The 13,073-nt window shown below is 54.1% G+C and overlaps 1 protein-coding gene across 1 annotated transcript in view; it reads left to right on the forward strand.

Moving 5' to 3' along the window:
- The window catches only part of adamtsl3 (ADAMTS-like 3), an 869,253-nt gene that overhangs the window by 446,550 nt on the left and 409,630 nt on the right, over positions 1 to 13,073 (forward strand). Inside the window, 1 exon segment of the mRNA XM_072468743.1 lies at positions 9,611 to 9,685. Within this exon segment, the coding sequence (XP_072324844.1) occupies positions 9,611 to 9,685 (75 nt within the window).

Raw genomic sequence — 13,073 nt, forward strand, 5'->3', positions numbered from 1 at the left:
TCCGAGGGGCATCCTGCGGGCGTCGCATGCTGGAGGGTGCGGGTCTCTCCGTCTCCTGTGGTCTCCGAGGGGCATCCTGCGGGCGGTCTGCATCTGCGGGGATGGGTGCCTGGACGTTTGGTCCTGCGATACACAATGAAGCATGCATGGTTAGACATCAGGCAGTGATCAGGTGATACGGGGGAGGGGGATATAGGGGAGGGGGGATATGGGGACGGGCTGTCGGTGGCTCACTCTCTAGTACGCCCCCGACCTCTGCATCAGCAACCTCCCGGTCCTCAGGTCCGCCAGCTAGTTCCAGGGCCCTTTCCTCGTGTACGGTCAGTGGCCTCTCATCAGCGGGCCCTCCTCCAGTCCTCACATGCTCCCTATTGTTGTGTGCGCGCTTCTCCTGGGGGGGGGGGGGGGGGGGCAGGGGGGCAGGGGTAAAAGGCAACAGTGTTAGGCAGGTATATGAATGCACGCCATCGGTTGCGCGTGCATTGCAGAGGTTAAGGTTAGGGCTGGATTCACTTGGGGATATGGGGGATATGGGGGAGGGGGGATATGGGGAGGGGGGATATGGGGGAGCGGGGATATGGGGAGGGGGGATATGGGGGATATGGGGGGGTATGGGGGAGGGGGGATATGGGGGATATGGGGGAGGGGGGATATGGGGGAGGGGGGATATGGGGGATATGGGGGAGGGGGGATATGGGGATATGGGGGAGGGGGGATATGGGGAGGGGGGATATGGGGGATATGGGCGAGGGGGGATATGGGGGAGGGGGGATATGGGGGATATGGGGAGGGGGGATATGGGGGAGGGGGGATTTGGGGAGGGGGGATATGGGAGATATGGGGGAGGGGGGATATGGGGGAAGGGGGATATGGGGGAGGGGGGATATGGGGGAGGGGGGATATGGGGAGGGGGGATATGGGGGAGGGAGGATATGGGGGAGGGGGGGATATGGGGAGGGGGGATATGGGGGAGGGAGGATATGAGGGAGGAGGGGATATGGAGCGAGGGGGATATGGGGGAGGCTCACCCTGCCTGCTCTGACGAGGTCGTTCACCTTCTTGTGGCACTGGGTGCCTGTCCGTGGTGTCAGAGCCACAGCGGTGACGGCCTCTGCCACTTCCCTCCACAGACGCCGGCTGTGGCGTGGGGCAACTCTGCGGCCGTGCCCGGGATACAGGGCTTCCCTCCTCTGCTCCACCGCGTCCAGGAGCGACTCCACATCGCGTGACTCGTACCTCGGGGCTGAGCGACGGCCAGCCATCCAGTCGGGTGTTGCGGTCGGGTGTTCCGATCGGGTGGGGGGGAGCAGCGCGGCCTTATGAGCCGTCACGCCGTGCAGCGCGTATGACACTGCACGGCGTGAACCACTGCGCAAGCGCGGATCCCGTTACGTCGCTGCTAGCCCATTTCGGGCCGGAGACTATCGACCCATTTTTCCGACGTGACGCAAGTCGGATTTGCGCCGTTTTTTGCGCCGATCGGCGGACTTTCCGCCGATAACGGAGAATTTCGCCCATGGTTCCCGTCGCCCCTCGATCGATCCAATCTCAATGACCCAGAATCTGAAACCTCCCTCCCCCTTCTCTACACTCACTGTTCTGTGGCATCAGGAATAATGTTAAAAAGCTACAAAGGTGCCACAAAATTCCTCTATGTTTGGATTAAGTCCTTAATGATTCCATGAAATCAATTTATCCTGCTTCATGATCTAATTCTGAAGTTGATATAAATAATTCAATTTAGTGCAGATCTTAAATAAGTTTACTTGTTACAGAAAAAAAACATGCAATGAGCTTTAAATGCTTTAAACCCGTTACCCCAGCTATTTTTTTATCTCTCCAAAGGCCGATGTGAAAAAATTATAAAATTGATTTTCCTTTATATCATTTGCTAGGTTGAACTCGGTGGATTGGAGGCAAATTGAGTTTTCAATAGGTTTGCATGTTGAATGGCTGAACAATCCAAACTGGGCAGACCTCTGGTTTGATCCCTGTTCTAGGCCGAGTTGGCAGCAGGAGGGGTACAATTTACTCCCTGATCCCAGGTTTGTGAGAGACGGGCAAAGAAAGTCAAGGGGCCTGCTTCTGAACGCAGTCCAAGACCTCATGGAGCAAGTGAAACAAGTGCAAAATTTGTCTGGAACCTAACAAAGAATCAGTGCCTTCACAGGGGGAAAAGAATGGATGTTAGAAACTGAGGTGCGGGGTGGAGAGGTGGAGGATGGAGGCTGGGGTGCGGGGCTGGGAGCATCCATTACGCTGGTGTCACTCTGCAGATCCAGGGGCCAAGGTGGGTAGTCAGTGGGTTGCGCAGCAAGATGGCTGCCTTGTGGTCTGCAGCAATGGCAGTCCGTGCCTGGACACTGCCCCAATCCTGTGGGGGTGTCACACCGGCCTTGGCAGGGGCCTGCACCCCGCCCCAGCCAGCCTGGCCAGTGTCAGGACCGGCTGCCCACGATCGCGCTTCTCTGTGTCCTACCCCCTCTCTCCCTCGCCAGCCTCGACGCCTGTTTCTTGACTTTTAATAGCACCAGTGAACCTCGCCGTCAGGAATTCCCTCCAGTGGAGGTGGAGAATCGTGGAGGCCCCAGAGTATACTGGGTCAGGCCCGCTAATGACGTGCCAATGCCATTTACTGTACTTGCGGAGTGGAACACATTGATGCCACTGTCGGAGTGAAGGATTATGGCATAAAACCGGCACCTGCCACAATTGCGGCCTCCGGACTGATTCTCCGCCCAATCGCGTTTCCTGATTCTGGCATCGGCCGACGGAGAATCCCGCCCAAGATTCTTTGTTTCAGATGGTTGTTTGTCGTGCACTTTCCTTGAAACTAGGCTGAAAACACAAGAGAGAGCAGGTCCTTTCCCCCGAGTGTCCAGGGACCCGACTTTGCTTTCCTTAGGTCTCAGGAAATCATCCCACTCAGGCAGGATCCAATCACCACCTGTTACCAGGCAGAATACAGCCTTTTCGCCAATTAATTGGCCACCAGCCAACCAATCGAACCGAGTCCCACCCCATCTAACGGGTGCCACAAAGTCTGAGTTTTGTTGCTCGAAGACTAGCACCATATGCTTTGTTGCAACTTTTGAATTCTTCATTCTCTGCTGCTTGACTTAAAGACACAGGCTGAATTCTCCCAAAACAGGGCTAAGTGTTGACGCCATCGTGAAGACCGTGGAGTTTCACGACAGCTTCATCAGGCCCCCAGGCGGAGCCATTCAACGGCCCACAAGGGGCTAGCACAGGAGGGTCGTGCAGCGCGTGACGGACCGGCCGCTGATTCGCCGGTTCCGCCATTGTCGAGGCGCCGTGGCTCCAAATAAAATTCTCCCCCCTCACACAGCCATCGCAGGCAAGTTGACGACGCATAGAGCAGCGCCGTGTTTAGGGACGGGGAGCTCGAGACCGTGGGGGAGAGGAGGCAGGTGTTATACCCTGGACCGAGCTGCAGGACGGAAGGCGCCAGTGTTTGCCGTGCATGGGCGGAGGTGGCCGAGGCCGTCAGCGTCGTTGGGGCGGTGGCCAGGCCGCTGACCAGTACCGAGAAAAGCTGCACGACCTCCTCAGGGCAGCTAGGGTGAGTACCCAGCACTGTGCCCCTGGTAGCAACCGCCCACACATATGTGACCCCTCCTCCCCCTCAGAGGGACGGTTCCATCCCCACCCTGACCCACATGGCTGCACCCACCCATGCCAGGCGCAATGTCCGGGTGCCCTGTGCACTAGTGCTATCAGAGATCAAACCCGTGGACTGCATGCACCAGGCTGTCTAACACCGTCGCTGTTTGTGTCCCCCCGTCCCCCCCCCCACCCCCCACCCCAGGAGAAGTCCGCACATAACCGCCGGGAGGGGGAGAATGCCGGAGTGGGACCGGTAGACCAGCGTCCCCTCACCGTGCCCGAGCAGAGGGCACTCGACATCGTCAGCAGGTCGGAGGAGAGGGAGGTCGCTGATGCGGAGGCCGGAGATGTGCCACCAAGTGAGACCCCCTGCCTGGTTGCGGCTCCTCACGACACATGTGTGCCCACCCCTCACCCCATCACTCCTCCACCTCTCACCCCACACACCAACAGCCCTCGCACCTCCACCCCACACCCCACACACCAACAGCCCTCGACCCTTCACCCCACACCCCCCACACCAACAGCCATCACCACCTCACGCCTCACCCTCGTCCGCCTGTCTAACCATACATGCTGTCTTGTGTCTTACAGGACCAGCCGGTGATGGGCCCGGCCCATCCAGGGCTCCCCGCCCCCAGTCAGTGCCAGCACACCACAACCCAGGGGACAAACACAGAGGGCACCACAACCCAGGGGACTGAGACACAGGGGACAGACACACAGCACACCACGACCCAGGGGACAGAAACGCAGGGGACAGGCATATAGCACACCACGACCCAGGGGACTGAGACACAGGGGACAGACACACAGCACACCACGACACAGGGGACAGAAGCACGGGACAGATGCACAGCACACCACGACATAGGAGAACGCGAACTTCGGGCCTGATGAGGACATGGACTTTCTGGCACTGCTGTGTCCGACACCTTCCACCATCTCAGATACTGTCACCTCGGTTGGGCAATTTAGTGGAGAGGCTTCTGGGACACTCACTGTGCGCACCACACAGCTGTCCCGGTACAGCAGGTGGAGGCAGGGGCAGCCAAGGGGCTGGATGGTCAGCGGGCAGACTGGCCCCAGCAACCAGCTGCCGCCCAGACGGGTCCCGGGCTCCTGGAAGATCCAGTCCCACCCATAGTTCAGGTGCAGTTAGAGACCCAGGGACCAGTGGAGGGGACGACGGCCAGTTTCCAGCACCTGCAGATGCAGGTAGAGGAGTCCAACCACCTGCAGGAGCAGGGGGTAGTGCCGGTCATGCGTGCCACCCAGGTCGAAACCCCACGGGTGCCGTCCGCAGTGGAGGCAATGGGGGCGATGGTGTCGGACATGGGTCAGGTTTTGCAAGGCCTGGGGCATTGTGTGCAGGCGGGGGCCGTGGCCCTGGAATGGGCTGCCCATTCACAGGCAACCATGTGCCAGAGCCAGATGCAGATTGCAGCGGTGCTCCTCAGCGTGGCCCAGGCCCAGCAGGCCAAGGCTGAGGACATTGGGCATTGGCGCCATTGCCCAGGTGCTGACCTGCGTCGCACAGTCCCAGAGGGAGGTGGCGCAGTCCTAGAGGGAGGTGGCACAGTCCCAGTCAGGGATGGCCTACTCACTGTGCTCCATGGCCACGAACATACAGACCCTGATCGATACCAGAGCGGGCTATCATCACCCTCCATCCCATGGACCAAACCCGCTGTCACTGGCAACCCAGTGCCCCCCAAGCTCGTTATGCCGCAGGTACATATAATGGAGGGAGGTGTGCTTGCGGGTAGTTCAGTGGTGTGGGAGGTGAGGGTGTCGGTGGTGTGGGAGGTGAGGGTGCCTGGTGGTGAGGTGGTGTGGGAATGTGGTCTCCGCGACCCTGCCGTGCCCCCCCCCCCTCCCACAGTTGGTGAAACGTGCGTTGACTGAAGTGTCCCATGCTCTCTAGACCTGCCGATGGAGTAGTGCGGCCTCCCGTGCATGGCTGGCCCCATGCCACGCCCATTTCTCCCCCTCCCCCCCCCATCCTCCTCGACTGGAGAAGCCTGCCCTTGCTCCTCATCCTCCTCCAGCACATTGCCCCGCTGCTGGGCTATATTGTGGAGGACGCAACAAGCCACAACGATGCAGCCGACCCTCCTTGACTCGTACTGGAGGGCCCCTCCGCAGCGGTCCAGGCACCTGACACACATTTTCAGGACCCCGAAGCACCTCTCCATCACACACCCCTGTCGCACAATGGGCATCATTGTATCGGTTCTCCGCGTCGCTATGTGGCCTCTGTATAGGCGTCATCAGCCACGATCGCAACGGGTACCCTCTGTCAGGGATCACAGATTGTGCCAGTATGAAGGAGTCATGCACACTGCCCGAGAATCAGGCGCAGACATGGAGGATCCTCACCTGGTGGTCACAGACCACCTGAACGTTCATGGAGTGGTACCCCTTCCTATTCGTGAACAGTGGCCTGTAGTCTGCAGGTGGTCGTAGGGCGACATGCACCTCATTGATTACCCCGTGGACCAGGAGCATCCTGGCGATGGCAGCGAAGCCCGCTGCCCAGGCATCCTGGTGGGTACGGTCCACAGGGGACTGGATGTACCGGTCCGCCAGTGCATACAGGGCATCAGTGGCAACACGGCTGCACTTGTGCACCGATGCCTGCGAGATGCCGGACAGGGTCCCACTCAGGGACTGGAAAGATCCCGTCGCGTAAACATTCAGGGCGACTGTCACCTTGACAGCCACCGGTAGCGGCTGTCCTCCCCCACTCCACAGTGCGAGGTGTGCCATCATGTGGCAGGTGTGTAGGACAGTCTTCCGGCTCATCTGCAGTCTCCTCCTGCATGCCCGGTCCGGGAGTTCCTCAAAGGACATGCGGCGCCGGTACACGCGGGGCTTCATCAGGCGCCTCCTTGGCACCACCACTCCCTCCTCCTCCTTCTCGCCTTGTCCCTCATCCTCCTCCTCTTCCTCGACCTGTCGGGCAGGCGGCCCTCCAGCCTGGCTGGCTGCCACCTGCCCCTCTGCAGCCCGCTCCTCTGCTGCAGCCTTCGCCTGCTCTCTGAGCCGCCTGCGCTGACGCTGCCACAGGGCTGCATGCAGGGCAGCGGCCCCCGACATGGCGGCCAACATCGCTGGGTGGTGATCAAACATGATCTTCAGGGGGTGAGGGGAGAAGATGTTACCATTGGGGAATGGACCCATGCACGACCGGGTTCCATGGGCTACATGGTGGCCCCCACTCCTGGTGCCTGTCCCTGCTGCCAGGCCACCGTTCATGGCACTGCCCTCACTGGGGGCTGCCGTCGTTGTGGCCCTGGGTGGTCCCCCTGGTGGGTGTCGCCGTTTGAGTGGGGTGGCCCATACGGCCATCTCCTCATCGTCCACCCAGGGGCTGGGGTAGGTGGCCAACAAGGTGGCCGCCGTAATGGCGCTCCTTGCGTGGGCACCACCCTGTTATGTCGGGGGCTCCCCGATTGCTTGGCCTGTTTCCCCCACTCTTCCCCTCCCCTGCCCCGACCCTGGCAGGTCCCACACCTCCACAGAACGCACAGCCAATATCCGTTTCGGGAGCCCGCAGTCCCCCTCATGCCAATCCCTACCTCCTCCTGCAGCCGCCTCAGCCAACACGCCGGCTTCACGATTTTTGTCTAGGTGGTTAGAACCACGCCATCGTGAACTCGGCCCATCCGAAGAAATAAAAACAGAAAATTCTGGAAAAACTCGGCAGGCCTGGCAGCATCTGTGGAGAGAAAGAGGAGCTAATGTTTCGAGTCTGTATTTAGGGCAGCACGGTAGCACAAGTGGATAGCACTGTGGCTTCACAGCGCCAGGGTCCCAGGTTCGATTCCCCGCTGGGTCACTGTCTGTGCAGTCTGCACGTTCTCCCAGTGTCTGCGTGGGTTTCCTCCAGGTACTCTGGTTTCCTCCCACAGTCCAAAGACGTGCAGGTTGGATGGATTGGCCATGATAAATTGCCCTTAGTGACCAAAAAGGTTAGGAGGGGTTATTGGGTTACGGGGATAGGGTGGAAGTGAGGGCTTAAGTGGGTCGGTACAGACTCGATGAGCCGAATGGCCTCCTTCTGCACTGTATGTTCTATGTTCTATGTTGACTCCTCTTCAGAGCTGTTTTGAAAGATTCAGAAGCTGCTTACTGCCTCCGCTAACATGAGAGAGAGAGAGAGAGAGAAATATTTCTCATTAATAACAAAGTGTTTGTATCTGTTATTCTGCAGCATGAATTCTGGCCAAATTTGATGTGACTGGAGGCTTTATTTTTTAAAAAGTAGCCTAAAAATAAAGACAGTAAGCAGTGGCTGCCAGAGCCACATAATGTTCCAATCAGTTGATTGTGTAGGTGGACAGATGGACCATGAGTTGAAGCTAAGATGAAAGCCATCAAGGACACGGAAGACATGCGATTGTTTTAAGTCTTGCAAAACATCAACATTTTTCCTTCTTGAGATCACTAAAAAGATCAGTTTATGCCACATCAGTCTCAAATTTAGCCTACAGCAATCCTGCCGCAACACCGCAATAGATTTTCTAACTTTTGGGTCTGTGCAGATGATTAACAAGATCCTTATTGTTAAATATTACCTGGTGTTTGCAATAATTCAGGCATTTTGGTTTTATCCACGGGCTGTCCAACGTAATTGTCAATAGATCACAGTGTCCCAATTCTGCCCATCTGTCATAGTCGTGTCAATCCTTTGCGTTCTCTGTATGAAGTGGCAAGTTGTACAATTGAGAGACTACATGCTGTTCAGTCATGAGAAAGCAATCAGCAGTAGGGAAGCATGGGTTCCAAAAATAGTCAACCTGAGAATGATATTCAAGCTGTTCTAAATTTACAGTGTAATTTTATTATGCTTCTGATAATTGGCTCTGCGGCTTGTGTTTTATTTCTACTAGCAAATAGCTAAGATGACGATATGTTGCGTTCTGTTGAAGTGACACTTGTGTAATGATTTACAACTTGTGTACATGAGCGTATTTTGAAATTTGACTCGTTTTTTTAAAGCATTTTAATCGCACAAGAAATCGTGCTTTTGAAACATCTAACACATTTAGATGACCAAAAAGGTTTATTTTGGAAATTTAAATCCCCAAGGTTCTCAAAGTTACTTTCAAGATGTAATGTAAACATAGCTTTATTGCCATAAAAATGTGCCACGCACCTCCAAGCTCCTGGTATGGAATTTGGCACAATCTCAGCCTTGCTAAGTGCTCCGATGAGTGAAAACAGAAATGGCAACCTCGGCACTTAATGTCAAAGGTAATAACTAGCAGGAGAAGCAGGAATTTGCCGACTTTGTTTTTCCCCCATGGTCAAGATTGCGGGCAGAAAACTGGATTGAAACTTAATTTTCCCTCCAAAGGTCCAAACGAAAGCAGATTAGGGTGAAGCAGTTCCTAGAATTTGGGATTTTATCAAAATCAAATAATAGTCATCCCAGTTTGTCGTCCAAAGCATACAAGATTTATTTTTTTTAATGGAAACTTTACCATCCTACCTGGCAAGTGAAACATTCAACAATCCTGTCGAAAAAATTTTAATTAAAAATTAGAGTGGACGCCTCACAAAGTGTTTGTATCTCGAACGCGCTGAGCCCAGCTCTTAAAATGTACAGATACTATGCATGATGTCACTTTTGGTTCTTTTGACCTTTAAACTATAAGGCAAAGCAATCATTGCTGATGAGCTACTACAAATCATGCTGTCACTATTTGGGTTCAGTAGGTACTTACGCTGTAGAGTGAAGCCACAGACATGTTCAGGCGCAGGCTGATCCCACAGGTTCTGGTTAGGGGCCAGAATCAGAGTCAATGCAGTTTGGTGTGCAGTCATACTTTTTGACACGCTTGACAGCTCGTGACCAAAATGAAGTGCCATTTGAATATCCACGCCTGAAAGCAGTTCAGTGCGACGCTTTAATAAATGCTAACTGCTAGTCAACACGGACAAGCCACTGATTCTCATTTCTGTAACCATTCAGTGGAAGACACGGTGATTGCAGTTCCATATGGGAGTCGCCACGTGAAAATCACAGTCAAAGGACCCGCTCACCTTTGTAAGTTCAATTTTAAATTGCTTTTTCGCAAGCACTTAAAGGAGAGAAATATGAGCAAAGCTTTGGCAGCCATGAATAAACACATTGGAAGGGGAAACAAAGGGGGCGGATTTCTCTGGTCCCCCAGCCGCGTTTTTCTCGGTGGCGAGCCATTCCCAGGCAGCGGGATTCGCTACTCCCACCGCTCATCAATTGGGTTTCCCATTGAAGTCATCCCATGCTGCCAGGAAGCCCGGGTGCACTGCTGGTGGGAACAGAGAATCCCAACGGCTGGAGAATTCCGGCCAGGATCTGCATCTCCACAAACCTTGAGCAAATGCGGACTTTTATGCAGCACGGTAGCACAGTGGTTAGCATAGTTGCTTCACAGCTCCAGGGTCCCAGTTTCTATTGCCGGCTTGGGTCACTGTCTGTGCAGAGTCTGCACATTCTCCCCGTGTCTGCGTGCATTTCCTCCGGGTGCTCCGGTTTCCTTCCACAGTCCAAAGATATGCAGGTTAGGTGGATTGGCAATGTTAAATTGCCCTTCGAGTCCAAATACGGTCAGGTGGGGTTGCGGGGATAGGGTGGACGTATGGGGATAGGGTGGATAGGGATAGGAATCGATGGGCTGAACGGCCTCCTTCTGCACTGTAAATTCTATGATTCTATGCAATCACTTAATTTTGATTAAGTAATAACCTTTTATCACTTTCACGAGCTAGGGTAGTTCTGTCTTTCCAAATAACAAGAAGCATGTGAGTGTTTAGACAAAGGAATATCTTGAAATGTAACAATATTTTCTAAATTCTGTAAATTCCAAAAGCACTTCTGGTGTAAACTCTGTTGGATGGGAAACACATATTGATAAACCTCACTCGATTGAGGCCTGTTAACGTCATCTAGATAACTCAAATCACTTTCTTTTAATCATTTGACCGGTTTTAATCACCTGATCGGTTTTATGCTGAAATGATCAACTTTGTCAACTCCTTCAAAGAATGTTGTGTTCTGTAATTATAAAATCCACTTTCCTGAAAAGCACACTGTTGAAGCCGTTAAGCAGCACCACTGAACAATCTCAATTTATATTTAAATAACTTCTTGGACAAATATATATTTTCTGGAACTGTTTACTTGTAATTTGTTGAAAATTCCATTTGGATTTTCAGACCACTGTGTGGTATAAACATCTCGACATTATTTCAAGTTGCACATAGTAGAATGTTCCATCATTGAGAGCGTGACTGCTGGCTTGACCTGCTACCAGACCCTTGTCAATGTCTATTGCAAATCTGTCGCAGAGAGGTTGAAGGTTCTGTCAGAATGTGTTTCTCCCTCGTCACAACTTTCCCAGACAGCCAACCAAAGAAACAAAAATAAAAGCAGACAATGGTGGAAAACGCTCTGCAGGTCAGGCAGCAACTGCAGAGAAAGAAAAGGAGGGCGCGATTCAGTGGACTTGAAACTAAGTCCGCTTTCGGGTGCGTTTGGTGGGGGATTTCGCGATGGCTGCAGAGCTGAGATTCGTCCTGCTATTCACCGGCACTTTGCCATTTTTTTTCGACCTCGGGGAATTTTGTGGCCACCGAGGCCACTCTTGAGTTGATGTTCTTGATGCACTATCAATTACTACAAAGACGAGAGTACTGAATAATCAAGGCTTTATTGAGCAAAGATGTGTGGCCTCCTCTAGCTGCTACTAGAGTGGGAGCAGCTCCGGTGAGCACACACATTTGTATGCCGCCTACTGGGCAGAGCCATCAGGCAAGGATTTACCCATGTACCTCTAGTACAGGAGCCTTACCGTACTACATCTAATATGCAGTTAGTGGAGACTACCACAGTTCTGCACTGGTGAGCTGAGCTCGACAGCAGAACCAGCTCCTCACAGATCAGGGCGCCATTTTGACTGGCTGCCCCGAACTCTGCAGCCCCTTCCTTTCAGATCCCACTTGTTTCTGGATTCCCCCCTTCATCCCCCAACCTTCCCGAGACTCCTGGAACCCTCCTTACCCCATCTAAAGGGCAATGCACCACCCCCCCCGGACCGGACCCACAGCAGTGCCAACCTGGCACGTGGCCTCTGCCAGGCTGGTACCCTAGCAGTGGTGGCACTGCCTCGGTGGCATGCCAAGGTGCCAGCTGGCAGTAGCAGAGTGCCTGGGTGCCAGGGGAACTGCTAGGGTATCATTCTGCACTGCCCCAACCACTCAGGGGTCTCTAATGGCCTGCGAGATCCACGGAGGTTCCATCACGCCTGGTCCACGTTTGTGGCTAAACGGCGTCCGGTTGAGGTCTCACTGGCCTGCCCGTTGACTCCCAGGCGCTGGGTGAAACAACATCTGGGTATTTAAATCAGCGTAATGGCTCATTTAAGTATGACAATCTGGGTCATGGCCAGTGAAGGCAAGATCCAGATTGTGACGTGCAGAGCGGGTCAGGTGGCTCACGATTGGCCGAACGCCTGGTGCAGAGCTTGATTTGGGGCTCTCGCAGGATTCACCCGTTGCCTCCACGATAGGTGTAAACGGTGGCCGAATCGTGCCCTGAGATAATGCAGTAAAATTGTACTGGGGGAGGGAGGGTGGCGCAGGGGGTGTTGGGGTCGATGGTGTGTACTACTCATGCACCCAAACCCCTGACATAAATGTTGGTAAGGAACCAATCAATGGAAAAAAAAGTAGCAGCTCTGACTTAGGTTGTTGGGCAGCAACAACAAGGAAAGTGCAGAACTGACTGGTATTACGTGCCCCCCCCCCCCCCCCCCCCCCCCCCCCCCCTCGGGAGCTGCTGGCCAATCAGATAGACCTACAGCTCATACAGTCCCGGGATTGCCAGAGCTCAGCTGTGGAAGCTGCTATGATTCCCAGGGTGAAGACCCCAATTGATTCCAGACTCAGGTAAGTCTGAGATATTGGGCAAGGATGGGTTGCACACTTTAGGTGGCAAGGGAGGTGAAGGTGCTTGTCTTGCAGTGCAGGCAGGGAAAAAATAAGGGCACACCCCTCCTCCTAAGATAGTAACACCTTTCCTTCCCACCCTTTTGAAAACCTTTATGACAAAGCAGGCTGCCTACTCTCCCCGCCTGTCCCTGCCAACAGTGTTATGGCATGGACAGCGTAATATTCTGGTCCTTAATTATTTATTTCCATATGGCGGACAGTCTGCCCTTTTTGGCACCCGCCCATCACACCTACGTTAGGTGGGACAACTTGGGGTTGGTCGAGATGGTCGTGGGTTAGCCACCCCTGATATTTTACACAACCCACCCGCCCCCAACCAAAAATATTCCTGGCTGGGGGGCCAGAAAATCTATCCCCGTGTTTCAGGTCGATGACTTTTATGTCAGATCTCCAGCATGCTCAGCAGTTTGCATTTGTTTTCGCCAAACGAACTAGGAACTTGC

The sequence above is a fragment of the Scyliorhinus torazame genome, chromosome 12, assembly GCF_047496885.1.
Source record: "Scyliorhinus torazame isolate Kashiwa2021f chromosome 12, sScyTor2.1, whole genome shotgun sequence".
Taxonomy (NCBI): domain Eukaryota; kingdom Metazoa; phylum Chordata; class Chondrichthyes; order Carcharhiniformes; family Scyliorhinidae; genus Scyliorhinus; species Scyliorhinus torazame.